At 46.9% G+C, this 14,062-nt stretch overlaps 2 protein-coding genes across 4 annotated transcripts in view; both read left to right on the forward strand.

Annotated features, from left to right (window-relative positions):
* LOC143783248 (uncharacterized) overlaps positions 1-6,176 on the forward strand; it is a 123,089-nt gene extending 116,913 nt beyond the window's left edge. Inside the window, exons 2-4 of the mRNA XM_077271664.1 lie at positions 4,386-4,439; positions 4,645-5,043; positions 5,454-6,176. Coding sequence (XP_077127779.1) covers positions 4,386-4,439; positions 4,645-5,043; positions 5,454-5,984 — 984 coding nt within the window. The 3' untranslated portion in view covers positions 5,985-6,176. The remainder of the gene's footprint in view (positions 1-4,385; positions 4,440-4,644; positions 5,044-5,453) is intronic.
* Positions 6,177-7,097: 921 nt separating this feature from the next.
* On the forward strand, positions 7,098-12,029 carry LOC143781063 (uncharacterized). Of its 3 annotated transcripts, XM_077267611.1 has the most exons (7): positions 7,098-7,613; positions 9,757-9,834; positions 10,050-10,127; positions 10,342-10,419; positions 10,501-10,593; positions 10,670-10,744; positions 11,639-12,029. In XM_077267611.1, exons 1-6 carry the CDS (start codon positions 7,567-7,569, stop codon positions 10,719-10,721), a joined length of 426 nt encoding a protein of 141 aa, XP_077123726.1. In that variant the 5' UTR covers positions 7,098-7,566; the 3' UTR covers positions 10,722-10,744; positions 11,639-12,029. The 3 variants fall into 3 exon arrangements, with proteins under 3 accessions (XP_077123726.1, XP_077123728.1, XP_077123727.1); XM_077267613.1 differs by lacking the exon at positions 10,342-10,419; XM_077267612.1 differs by lacking the exon at positions 10,050-10,127 and having other exon boundaries at positions 7,099-7,613.
* The last annotated feature ends 2,033 nt before the right edge of the window (positions 12,030-14,062 follow it).

Here is a 14,062-nt window from a genome sequence, read left to right on the forward strand (position 1 = left end):
ACCCTACTCGAGCACCAATAACCACTTCTCCACAGAGTGCCGTGTTGCATCTATTTAATTTTTACTCTTTCATGAGTTATTTACAAGTTTATAACCACTTATAAAATGTGTTCAAAGTGCTGCCCATTGTGCTGGATTGTCAATGCAACCCTCTTCTCCCACTCTTGAGACACTGATAGCAACAGCGCAGAAGAAAAGCTAGCACAGGCTTCCAGTATCTGTTGTTTCAGATGCTGCACATCTCGTATCTTCACAGAATAGAAAATAGCCTTCAGGTGACCCCAAAGATAAAAGTCTAAGGGGGGCAGATTGGGAGACCTTTGTGGCCATTCATCTGGCCCACGGCAACCAATCCACTTTCCAGGAAACTGTTCACTTAGGAATGCTCGGACCTGACACCCATAATGTGGTGGTGCACGATCTTGGGTGTTAGGTCCAAGCATTCCTACATGCTCGGACCTGACAAAAGTTGGATCCAAAATGGCTGACTTCAAAATGGCCGCCATGATCACCACACATATTGAAAAGTCTTCCCCCTCCCATATATTAATGTGCCACAAACAGGAAGTTGATATTACCAACTATTCCCATTCTATTTAGGTGTATCCATATAAATGGCCCACCCTGTACATAGGCTTCTGACATTGAGCTGCTTATCACAAGAGGTTATATGGTCAGTAGTGTTGAGCGATACCGTCCGATACTTGAAAGTATCGGTATCGGAAAGTATCGGCCGATACCGGCAAAGTATCGGATCCAATCTGATACCGATACCCGATACCAATAGAAGTCAATGGGACTCATGTATCGGACGGTATTCCTGATGGTTCTCAGGGTCTGAAGGAGAGGAAACTCTCCTTCAGGCCCTGGGATCCATATTAATGTGTAAAAGAAAGAATTAAAATAAAAAATATTGCTATACTCACCTCTCCGACGCAGCCTGCACCTTACCGAGGGAAGCGGCAGCGTTCTTTGTTTAAAATTTGCGCTTTTCTTTCCTTACGTGAAGTCCCGGCTTGTGATTGGTCGCATGCCGCCCATGTGGCGGCGACGCAACCAATCACAGCAAGCCGTGACGTAATTTCAGGTCATTCAGTATTTTAAAATTACGCTCCGGCTTTGTGATTGGTTGCGTCGCAGTCACATGGGCGACGCAACCAATCACAGCAAGCCGTGACGTAATTTCAGGTCCTTAAGGATTTTAAAATTACGTCCCGGCTTTGTGATTGGTTGCGTCGCAGTCACATGGGAGACGCAACCAATCACAAGCCGTGACGTCACGGGAGGCTGGACACGCGCGCATTTTAAAATGGGCGCGTGTCCAGCCTCCTGTGACGTCCCGGCTTGTGATTGGTTGCGGTGCGGTCAACCAATCACAAGCCGGGAGGCTGGACACGCGCGCATTTTAAAATGGGCGCGTGTCCAGCCTCCCGTGACGTCCCGGCTTGTGATTGGTTGCGGCGCGGTCAACCAATCACAAGCCGGGAAGCCATTTTAAAATGCGTGCGTGTCCAGCCTCCCGGCTTGTGATTGGTTGCGGCGCGGTCAACCAATCACAAGCCGGGAGGCTGGACACGCGCCCATTTTAAAATGCGCGCGTGTCCAGCCTCCCGTGACGTCACGGCTTGTGATTGGTTGCGTCTCCCATGTGACTGCGACGCAACCAATCACAAAGCCGTGACGTAATTTTAAAATCCTTAAGGACCTGAAATTACGTCACGGCTTGCTGTGATTGGTTGCGTCGCCCATGTGACTGCGACGCAACCAATCACAAAGCCGGAGCGTAATTTTAAAATACTGAATGACCTGAAATTACGTCACGGCTTGCTGTGATTGGTTGCGTCGCCGCCACATGGGCGGCATGCGACCAATCACAAGCCGGGACTTCACGTAAGGAAAGAAAAGCGCAAATTTTAAACAAAGAACGCTGCCGCTTCCCTCGGTAAGGTGCAGGCTGCGTCGGAGAGTTGAGTATAGCAATATTTTTTATTTTAATTCTCTCTTTTACACATTTTTACATTAATGTTGTTTCGATACCGATACCCGATACCACAAAAGTATCGGATCTCGGTATCGGAATTCCGATACAGCAAATATCGGCCGATACCCGATACTTGCGGTATCGGAATGCTCAACACTAATGGTCAGACCAGTGCTCTTATGGCCAGCTGGTCACAGCAATGGTAATGACACATAACTAGTGTTGAGCATTCCGATACCGCAAGTATCGGGTATCGGCCGATACTTGCGGGTATCGGAATTCCGATACCGAGATCCGATACTTTTGTGGTATCGGGTATCGGTATCGAAACAACATTATGGTGTAAAATAAAGAATGAAAATAAAAAATATTGCTATACTCACCTCTCCGACGCAGCCTGGACCTGACCGAGGGAGCCGGCAGCGTTCTTTGCTTAAAATGCACGCGTTTCCTGCCTCCCGTGACGTCACGGCTTGTGATTGGTCGCGTGCCGCCCATGTGGCCGCGACGCGACCAATCACGGCAAGCCGTGACGTAATTTCAGGTCCTGAATGCAGAATTAGGCATTCAGGACCTGAAATTACGTCACGGCTTGCTGTGATTGGTCGCGTCGCGGTCACATGGGCGGCACGCAACCAATCACAAGCCGTGACGTAATTTTAAAATGCGCGCGTTTCCTGCCTCCCGTGACGTCACGGCTTGTGATTGGTCGCGTCGCCCATGTGACCGCGACGCGACCAATCACAAGCCGTAACGTAATTTTAAAATCCTGAATGCCTAGAATTAGGCATTCAGGACCTGAAAATTACGTCACGGCTTGCTGTGATTGGTCGCGTCGCGGCCACATGGGCGGCACGCGACCAATCACAAGCCGTGACGTCACGGGAGGCAGGAAACGCACGCATTTTAAGCAAAGAACGCTGCCGGTTCCCTCGGTGAGGTCCAGGCTGCGTCGGAGAGGTGAGTATAGCAATATTTTTTATTTTAATTCTTTATTTTACACATTAATATGGATCCCAGGGCCTGAAGGAGAGTTTCCTCCCCTTCAGACCCTGGGAACCATCAGGGATACCGTCCGATACTTGAGTCCCATTGACTTGTATTGGTATCGGGTATCGGTATCGGATTAGATCCGATACTTTGCCGGTATCGGCCGATACTTTCCGATACCGATACTTTCAAGTATCGGACGGTATCGCTCAACACTACACATAACATATAGTTGAAATCTGTGTTTTAACCCCTAGCTTATACTGTACTAAGATTTACATAGCAAAAACTTGTTGATAGATTCCCTTTAACTACTTCCATACTATGTAGTGTCCATTATACAGTTTTTTTTATTATATTACACCAGTATTTTTGTGCCTATATCATTGTGAATCTTTCCTATTATATTTAAAAATAATTGGGGAACCATTTCAAAGGCTAAAAAGATGAAGCATTTTACAAAGTACATGCTTATGGGGGTGCAACTTTGAAAAAAATATATATTTTTTACATTTTATTCCAACAAATTTAACTAGGTGTCAAAATCACTAAAGGTACCTTCACACGAAACGACTTTGTAACGATAACGATAGCGATCCGTGACGTTGCAGCGTCCTAAATAACGATATCGTTGTGTTTGACACGCCGCAGCGATCTGGATCCCGCTGTGATATCGTTGGTCGGGGCTAGAGGTCCAGAACTTTATTTGGTCGTCAGATCGGCGTGTATCGTCGTGTTTGACAGCAAAAGCAACGACGCCAGCAACGATCAAAGGGGGCGTCGCAGCGTCTCGTTCTAGCCAGGGAGGCGTTTAACATTACAAAAAGAGACACCCTCAGTCGTGATGGCAAGGGAGGTGACAAAATCAATACGCCACAAAAGGTGACGTCTTTTCTTTTCAAATTTAATTAAAATGGAGACACTATAACGTAAATCACATTAAAAAGGAGACGCCATACAATACTGACATTATAAAACGGGACGCCTTTTAATAGGATTTCATTTTTAGGAGATGCTATCGTGACATACATAAACAAAGTTGATGACTCATAACAGGACATACCAAACGAGACGCCTTTGTACATTACAAAAAGGGGGCTTTTCCAAAACATTTAATTAAAGGTGACGCTTTTCAGTACAAAAGATGACGGCCTGGGAGGTGTCATGTACATTAAGGGGGCTCTATAACAATACATTACCTTAATTTAAATGTGCCTGGAATGACTGGCTGTGACACCGTCTACCTGTGAACGCTGATTGGCCATAGTGGGATCATCTATAGCTGCGTTCCGAAATATAAACCGCGACTCTATACAGTCTGGCCTTTGGAATCACTTGTGCGTCCTCCGCTACCTGTGCGTCCTATTTTGCAAACCAGAACTCTGCAACGTCTTCATTCTGTGTCCTTCAACAGTGCAATCCAGAACTCTGCAGCGTCTTCATTCTGAATCCCATAACTGCATCAAAAGTAAGTCATATCTTTGTGCAGTTTGTTTCATCTGCCATGCAGCAATGCTAATTTATGTGTATTGTAGAGTGATGTATACGAGATCTCTGCAGAGATCCGTTTGAGCTTGCAAGTTTTTAAACAATTACGCTGTTGCGCTTGTTGGCAGCCATTTTGAGCGTTCAATTTCTTAATGCAACTTAACTTAACTATTTCTGTCTTTCAGATGTCTACCAATGACAACGAATTTGTGCGGGCACTCATTGATATGTACCGCTCCCTGCCCTGCTTATGGAAAATAAAGTCTGCGGATTATAGCAACCGCAACATGAAGAGAGCTGCATACGAGAAGCTGGTGGCCCTCCACAAAGAGCATAAGCCCACAGAATCTGTGGATGAAACCATTGTGCGTAAGAAGATACAGGCTCTCCGCACAGTCTACAAAAAAGAGCTGAACAAGGTTGAAAAGTCAAAGAAGTCTGGGGCCGGAGCCGACGACGTGTATGTGCCAAAGTTGTGGTACTTTGACCTGCTGGCGTTCACACGGGACCAGGAAATCCCTCGCCCGGCCCAGACTGTGACAAGTCTTTGTGCGCCATCAGCTGAAGAGTCTCCTGACGAGCATGTAAGTACCCCCTAGCTTCCCTGCTTGTAGGATGCCGTGTGTCTTATATGTATGTGAGACGGCATGGTTTCCAATTATAATAATTCACGTTTTTCATGTTTAATCCACCAGATAATAAAAGTTGCCACTTCCTGTTCAGATAACTATGTCCAAACAGTCCTTCCCAACCTTACAATGCTGTCTTATTGCAAAAGTCTACAATAATGTAACTTTTTTGTCTTCCGCACAATCGTGCAGTATAGCCGGCAAAAGTAGTTAAGCTCTGTAACCCCTGTGGTTTGATACCTAGATAATAACTGTTCCTCATTGCTTCCCACGCACTGGCATACTGGTGTTGGGGAGGTGGGGGCTCTCTAGGGCTGTGTTGTTTGTATGTTATTGACTTTTTTTCTTTTTCCCTGTACTCGCAGGTGCCTCCTGAACAGCTCGATACACTGGAAGGGACCGATAGCGATACCCCTCATTCCTCCGCAAGCCGGTGTGTTGAGGAGCAGACAGGTGAAAGGCGGCGATCTCGCAAAAGAAAGGCAACTGCAGGTCTACCGGTGGATCTCCTGGCACTGGCCAACAAGATAATGATCCAGCATGCCACAACCCGGCTCTCTGGATTTCCAACCTTCGTAGGGGAACGGTTAAACAGTCTGGACCAGACCCAGCGAAGCAACGCGGAGAGATTGATACTTGAGGTGTTGAACAAGGCAGACGCTGGCAAACTGAGTGATACTTCAATGATGACCATCGGCGACCATCAGCCCAGTGGCCAGCTTTATTGGGGGCCCCAGCAGGAGCCCATTCACAGCACTCCTGTCCGCAGACCGGGCCCACCTCATTTGCAGTGCCGTACACCACCTCCACCCCCTTCTTTTGGTGACTATTTGCAAGGACCTTCAACGGCCACACAGCCGTACGGCGAGATGGACAACTACTATCAGCAGCTGTAGTGTTCTTGGACAGAAACCAATAGACTTTCGTTTCATAAGCACTTTATGCCTTCCCGTTTTTTTTTTTTTTACCTTTTGGTTACTGAGCCACATTTTTCCCAAGTTACGGTTGTAATATGTTAATAAACTTTATAAGCTTTACATGTAACATTTTATTTTGATTTATTGTTTACTGTGTCACATAATGTATGAATGAATATATATATATAGACACATCCGGAGCGTGATGGGGAGAGAGATACATATGGAATGGCAGGGGTGAGACACAACCGGAGCGTGATGGGGAGAGAGATACATATGGAATGGCAGGGGTGTGACACAAATCCGGAGCGTGATGGGGAGAGAGATACATATGGAATGGCAGGTGTGTGACACAAATCCGGAGCGTGATGGGGAGAGAGATACATATGGAATGGCAGGGGTGAGACACATCCGGAGCGTGATGGGGAGAGAGATACATATGGAATGGCAGGGGTGAGACACATCGGGAGCGTCATGGGGAGAGAGACATGGAATGGCAGGGGTGAGACACATCCGGAGCGTGATGGGGAGAGAGATACATATGGAATGGCAGGGGTGAGACACATCCGGAGCGTGATGGGGAGAGAGATACATATGGAATGGCAGGGGTATGACACATCGGGAGCGTCATGGGGAGAGAGACACATGGAATGGCAGGGGTGAGACACATCCGGAGCGTCATGGGGAGAGAGACACATGGAATGGCAGGGGTTAGACACATCCGGAGCGTGATGGGGAGAGAGATACATATGGAATGACAGGGGTGAGACACATCCGGAGCGTGATGGGGAGAGAGATACATATGGAATGGCAGGGGTGAGACACATTGGGAGCGTCATGGGGAGAGAGACACATGGAATGGCAGGAGTGAGACACATCCGGAGCGTGATGGGGAGAGAGATACATATGGAATGGCAGGGGTGAGACACATCGGGAGCGTGATGGGGAGAGAGATACATATGGAATGGCAGGGGTGAGACACATAGGGAGCGTCATGGGGAGAGAGACACATGGAATGGCAGGGGTGAGACACATCCGGAGCGTGATGGGGAGAGATACATATGGAATGGCAGGGGTGCTTATATATATACACATCTTAAAATCAGTAAAGCACGAGGACAGACAATGCTGCGGACTCCCAAGATTCATATGTCTGATACAGAACTAGAGTATGTTGCATACATAGATATATTTATTCTTATGTTTGATACAGAAGTTGAGTACTGTGAATAGATTGAAACAGAAAATGATTTTAATGGGTCTTCAACCAAATGGAACACGAGAGCACATCTACCCCACAGAATGTAGTGCATAATACATGCTAAAAGTTATGACACGTAATGACAACAGTTGTGCTACTGCTGAAGATGCTGCCATGGGACAGCCCCTGGCCCATTGAAAAAGTTACAGTACTTCTCCCTGCAGATCATAGCATCATCAGAGTTCCTTCCGGATCCCAGACTTTCCAAGCCAGAAACCCTGTGCTCCTCTAGACGCCATTCGCCCTGGGTTACATCTCCGTTTGCAGGATCAACAGAGTCAACATACTGTGGAGGGCTGTATGCAGTGGCATCACGGCGGCGGAGAAAGTTGTGCAGGACGCAACAGGCAAGCACCACTGAGTCAATAGACGTTAGTTTCATGTGTAGTGCAGTGTGGAAAACCCGAAATCGGTTTGCCATAATGCCAAAAGCATTCTCCACAACGCGGCGAGCTCTTGAAAGTCGGTAATTAAAAATGCGCCGCTCCGGTGTCAGAGTTTTCTGGGAAAAGGGCTTCAGAAGGTTGGGATGCAGTGGGAACGCCTCATCTCCGACAAACACAAAGTTGAGGTTTTCAGTAGTGTCGCTGTTGGGCGGCAAGGCCAGTTTCTGTTCTTTCAAGCGTTCCCCAAAATCGGTGTGCTCCAAAACTCCGCCATCAGAAACTCTACCATTGATCCCAACAGACACAGTTATAAATTCGTAGTTCGCATTAACGAGTGCCATGAGAATTACGCTGAAATATCCCTTATAGTTGTAATAAAAGGAACCGGAGTGTGGTGGTTGGGTGATGCGGACATGTTTCCCATCCAAGGCCCCACCGCAATTAGGGAAGTGCCATTGCTCTTGAAATCCCCGGGAAATCTGTTGCCAATCATCCGTGGTCTCCGGGAAAGGCATGTAATTGCGGTGTAAAGCAGAGATAATTGCTTGACATGTCTCTGGGATGATGACGGTGAATAGGGATCGGGAAATTGCGGCGCAGTAATGCAAGTCTTGCATAGACTTGCCAGTCGCCAGGAACCGCAGCGTGACAGCCAGTCTCTCATCCACAGGGACAGCAGCTCACATGTTCGTATTTTGCCGCCTGATATAAGGATCCACAGCATCAAGTAGCACCTTAAAGGAATCCTCCGACATTCGAAGGTAGTTCCTAAAATCATGCGGGTTGTTCTCCTGCAGTTCCCTTATTAGGCCCATATGGGACAATTGATCCCTCTTCTGCAGCCACTGTTTGGTCCACATGCGGCGCTGACGCTTAGCACGATTCTTTCGCGCTTGAGCCTCAAGCTGGTTGTGAGATTCTAACAACAACGCAGCCGCTACAAGCACAGGAACATCAGAAGTAGACATGGCAACCTGAAAAAGAAAAAAAAAAAATTTGTACATATGATTAGCTAAACTGACACAAGACATCCAATAGTGTTACGTAGCGTTCACACATGTTAATTTTTTTTCGACGAATTTATGGCTACATTCACATTTTCTATACATAAGGTACATTATGTTGACACAACAGCCATACTGATATAATACCCAAAAATTACTGTACAAGCCGCCGAAAAACAAACCAGGACGATGAGCGCTGCGGCTTGATAATGGGAACGCCAAAGAGAGAGTTCGGGAGCCAGCGTCACAACCGCGACGCTGTGTATAAACGGAGACGCTATAGCGATGTGGATCGCGCGGTAGCAAGGCAGAGTCAAGGACGTTCTCTGGGCGTGGTTAGGCGTTGCCGGGCGTTTCATTTTCTTAAAATGGCGGCGAGACAGCGGTCTGCTCCTCTGGGGCAGACTGAGGTTCGTTTTTTTGTGGGAGAAATGGATGCCCTCGATTACGAGGGTCGGGAGAGTCGCCCTACCCATCCCAATCTCCACAAAAATGAGGTCCTGTGCCGCATTGGGCGTATGATGGAGCGGAGATTTGGCCTCCGCCGCAGTGCGCTCCAGCTGCGGAATTAGTGGGCCGATCTCCGTTACAAGCAGCCACTTCTTCTGGCAGAGTTGCTGGCGGAGACAAGGCGAGGCAAGTACCAGTATGGGGTATTTGGGTGACGCACGGTACTGGGAGGGGGGAATTGGGATAATCGTGCTCGTGGTTGCCAACTTGTCCTGGACATGCCACTTTGTTCTCATGTCCGTATTGACTGAGAACAAAATGCGGTGTCCGTGATAAAGTGGTCACGTCATGGGTTCCAGAATCTCCCCCCCCATATTTAATTTTTATGGATGGCCGCTATTGTTATGTACATTGTCCACAAATCTTTACGACAAGGTCGGCAACAGTGCACGCCCTGCCAGGAGGGGGGAATCAGGAGACGCACGCTGCCGTGCGGCGCTTCCTATCTTTTATATATGTGCCAACATTTGGCGAGGCAATATTTAATTAAACTCCTTGCCGCCAATGGCCTACGTTTTTTTGGGGGGGTCTGTAGCCCTGTAGTTTTGGTGTCTAAAAATTGCGTTTCTTTTTTTCTTTTTTTTGTGTAGAGAGACGACACCGGCAACGGGCATCGGCGGCAGCCACAACTGCGGCCACCAGCGGCAGCCCACAGCCCGGACCGTCCCGTAAGTTAACCGTCATATATTGCAATGTTATAACAGCTTACGGGACATTAGAGGGGAGCTGAAATATTGTATACATAACAAATGCATGCCAATTTCCATTGGCTCCCAACTTTTGCTGTCAATGGCGCCTTTTTTTTTTTTTTTTTTTTTTTTTTAAGTATGGAGATCTGTAGTTTTGTTGCCTAATCCTTGCATTTCTTTTTTTTTTGGTGTAGAGAGACGCCACCGGCATCGGGCATCGGCAGCAGCCACTACTGCGGCCACCAGCGGCAGCCCACAGCCCGGACCGTCCCGTAAGTTAACCGTCATATATTGCAATGTTATAACAGCTTACGGGACATTAGAGGGGAGCTGAAATATTGTATACATAACAAATGCATGCCAATTTCCATTGGCTCCCAACTTTTGCTGTCAATGGCGCCATTTTTTTTTTTATTTTTTTTTTTAAGTATGGAGATCTGTAGTTTTGGTGTCTAATCCTTGCATTTCTTTTTTTTTTTGGTGTAGAGAGACTCCACCGGCATCGGGCATCGGCGGCAGCCACTACTGCGGCCACCAGCGGCAGCCCACAGCCCGGACCGTCCCGTAAGTTAACCGTCATATATTGCAATTTTATAACAGCTTACGGGACATTAGAGGGGAGCTGAAATATTGTATACATTACAGATGCAGTTACACCACCGCTGCAAACAACCCCGCCCTTCCGCCACCCATCTTCCTCCCCCGGGTCGGCGTGTTTCTCCTTTGCGTCGAGCAGTTGTAAGTGACCAAAACTGCGCGCGCCTCCCCACAACGAATTCATTTGTTAACCAGATATGTATTTGCTTCATTTTAGCAGCGTTAGCTCTGGCCCACGCGAGGGGATGGGTGGTCAGCAGCTCCAGTGATGAGCAACAGGCGTCCTTTCTCCGTAAGTATACAGACAGTGGGAGGGGTTATCGGTGGGATGTCACATTTGACAACTACAAAAGCAACCCAAAAAAATTGAACACAGACAGCTCGCCAGCGACCAACGATGCCGAAGTCCCCCGGATAACCAGGGTAAACATCGGGTTACTAAGCGCAGGGCCGTGCTTAGTAACCCGCTATTTACCCAGGTTACCATTGTAAATGTTAAAAAAAAAAAAAAACATACTCACATTACGGTGTCTGTCACGTCCCTAGCCGTCAGCTTCCCGCACTGAATGTGAGCGCCGGCCGTAAAGCACAGCACAGCGGGAAGCTGTCGGCGCGGAACTTGCCCAACACCGCAATGTGAGTATGTACTTCTTTTTTTTTTTTCCACACGCCAATTTAATGGTACCTGAAATCTCTGGGTATGTAAACACATGCCGTATTTGCAGCTTTGGCTACTTTCACACAAGCGTTTTTTGAAATACGTCGCAAATGCGTCCTTTTGGACCAAAAACGCACCCTGCAAAAGTGCTTGCAGGATGCATTTTTCTAAATTGACTAACATTAGCGACGCATTGCCACACGTCTCAATAGTTGTGCGAACGTTGCGCCGGGTTGTGTATAACCACCGGATGCAAAAACTGCCGGATGCAAAAAACATTACATGTTAAGGCCCGCCATTTTCGGCAGCGCATGCGCGGTATGGAACTCCTCCCCCACCTCCCCGCAACTCACAATGGGGCAGCGGATGCACAGGAAAAATGCATCTGCTGCCCCTGTTTTGCGGCGCACACAATGCTAGCATTGGTAACCTCGACCCAACGCACTGCGGCAGGCCAAGCCAGACGCTAGTGTGAAAGAAGCCTTAATCACCGTCCCTTCTCTAACTTTTTCTATCTTCTATCCACAGAACCGGACACCGTGAGAGGGCTGCTGGCCAAGCAACAGCGGATGGAGAGAACTGTTGCTCTCCTCATGCAGCAGGTACAGCAGCATGGCCGCACGCTGCGACACCTATTGAGGCACGGGAGGATGTAAAATTTTTTTTTTGTTTTTCTAATTGTTTGCAAACACCACCCCCCCCCCCCCACAACAAAAAAAAAAAAGTTAAGTATTTCAAAAACTATTTGAAAAAAAATATATATTGTTACCGTTAATATGTGTGCTGTTTTTATTTACTAGCGGAGAAGGCCAGGGCCAGCCAAGCCACGGCAGACACAAAAGAGTTGGTTTACCTTTCCATATAGTGTGTGGCAAAAATGGCAGACAGCACAAAAGAGTTTGCAAACCGCATCGTAAAGTGCTTCCATCTTGTGCGTCCGCTTGCCAGATGCACAAGATGGCTGCCGGAGATGGTGTATACATAATTATACCATGTACGTAGATAAGCATTGCTGCATAACCATAACTATACTATACATACATACATACATACAACTATACATACCGTTGATAAGAAGAAAAGAACCAATGAAGACACCGGCAGTATAGAGTACGGCGTTCCGGACAGAACGTTCACGGGTGAAGAGGATCGTAGCTGGCGAAGGATCGTTCCGGACAGGACGCTGGAAAGGCTAAAGAACGTGGACGCTGCTCTGAAACAATATGAATCAATCGCTGTAGCGTCGTGGTTTATATTCCGTGATGCCGGGACGTCACATCCTGGGTGTCTCCCAGCGGGAAAACACACCTATCTGGCTAGGTTTGCTATCATCACATCGTTACAACCGCTGCTGTTTGACAAGGAGCAACAACCAGCGAGAACGATATGTGAGTCGCTGTTACGTCATGGTATCGCTCCTGCATCGTTCGTCAGTTGGTGTGTTTGACATCTCTACAGCGACCTAAACAGCGACGCTCCAGCGATCTCGTTTTGGTCGGCTCGCTGTCGTTATCGCTGCAGCGTCGTTTCGTGTGAAGGTACCTTAACAAAGTACTGGAGGGGAGATATGTGTCACTGAGGTTATTAGCTCCAGCTAAAATGCTCCAGCACGCTAAGCGGTGAGAGGGGTTAATCAGCCCTGTTAAGGGCTAGGTTTAGTGAACAGCTGAACAGTGGGTGAGAAGCTGTTCACTATACCTGCACCTCAGGGTGAGGTTTAGAAGGTAAAGAGTCAGGCTTCTGAATAATTTGGAGTTCGGTGTCTCTGGAGATGAGATCTCCAGAGCTGTGGTCATGTTAAAAATAACTGAACCTTGTGTTTGTTTTCTGAGCAAGCAGATCCCTGCAGCGACACAAACTGTGCCATTTGCTATGTTTTGTTTTCCCTTTAGGCCAGAAAGGTTGTGTTTATTTTGCTAACTTTGCACTGGTTTATGCAGTACATTTAAATAAACCAGTGGAAGATTTAAAGAGACAGCATCCCTGTGTCTACCTCTGTGTACATCCGAGTGAGCCAATCTACCACAAATAGCATATATGTACTGAACAAAAAAAATTAAAATTCCTATTAAATAAAGAATAAACAGACCTTAAACTAAAACATTCAAGAATGAGTAAAACCCTTCTGTCATGAAGTGGTAAGGAAAGACAATCTCTCATACTTGGTTTTGGGTATTTTCTGCATTTTAGCCAGTTTAAATGGACCAACCAGACTTCCATGGGCACAGAATGATCATTAATATGATCAACAAGTGCACATAGAATATCATTTTTCGCTATAGAACATGCCCCATTTACACAAGACAATGTGCAGCTGATGGTTTTAATCAAGCTTAAAAATAATTTCAACTGATGAGGTGATTGGTAGCCTATTTAAGACAGATGGGAAAGTAGCACTCTAAGCGAAAAAAAAATTCCTCATGCTGCAATACAGGAAAATGTTACATTGTGGTTTGGGCCACATGACTCGGCTGTCAGATTCTGTAAATCTGATCATTGTGATAATATGTTTGAGGGGTTTGCAAAATACTATATACAGGAGTATGTGGTAAAATAATAACATTTTAAAATTATAAGTTATCACCAGCTCAATTTTACGCATCCAAAGAGTTTAATGAAAGACTGATACGCTAAATGGTCTCGGTTTATAAGGCTAAGTGCACGCGATCAGGAATAGCAGCGTTCACAATGCTGTATGGCACATTAGAAGGACAGAAATCCCATGCCCACTGTGCTTCTATTTCCCGCTGTGTAAACGCAACCGCGGTGCAGGTTTACGAGTTGCAGCATGTCAATTTTTGGTAGCGAAGATGCTAGTCTCAGCTGCGGATTTTGACAAATTGAATGTCATTACATGCAGTGAATCCACATGTACTGACAAAAAAGTGTGTCAATTAGACATCAGCATCCAAAACATTGCAATTCCTGATCGTTGGGGCGTAGCCTAACTGG

The sequence above is a fragment of the Ranitomeya variabilis genome, chromosome 6, assembly GCF_051348905.1.
Source record: "Ranitomeya variabilis isolate aRanVar5 chromosome 6, aRanVar5.hap1, whole genome shotgun sequence".
Classification (NCBI taxonomy): Eukaryota; Metazoa; Chordata; class Amphibia; order Anura; family Dendrobatidae; genus Ranitomeya; species Ranitomeya variabilis.

Excerpts from the sequence above, each read along its gene's own strand:
- LOC143781063 (XM_077267611.1), top strand. The coding sequence starts at position 7,567 with ATGCAGTGGCATCACGGCGGCGGAGAAAGTTGTGCAGGACGCAACAG. Across the intron at positions 7,614-9,756 it reads AGTTGTGCAGGACGCAACAG|AGAGACGACACCGGCAACGG; the intron begins GCAAGCACCACT and ends TTTTTTGTGTAG. Across the intron at positions 10,420-10,500 it reads CCCACAGCCCGGACCGTCCC|ATGCAGTTACACCACCGCTG; the intron begins GTAAGTTAACCG and ends TATACATTACAG.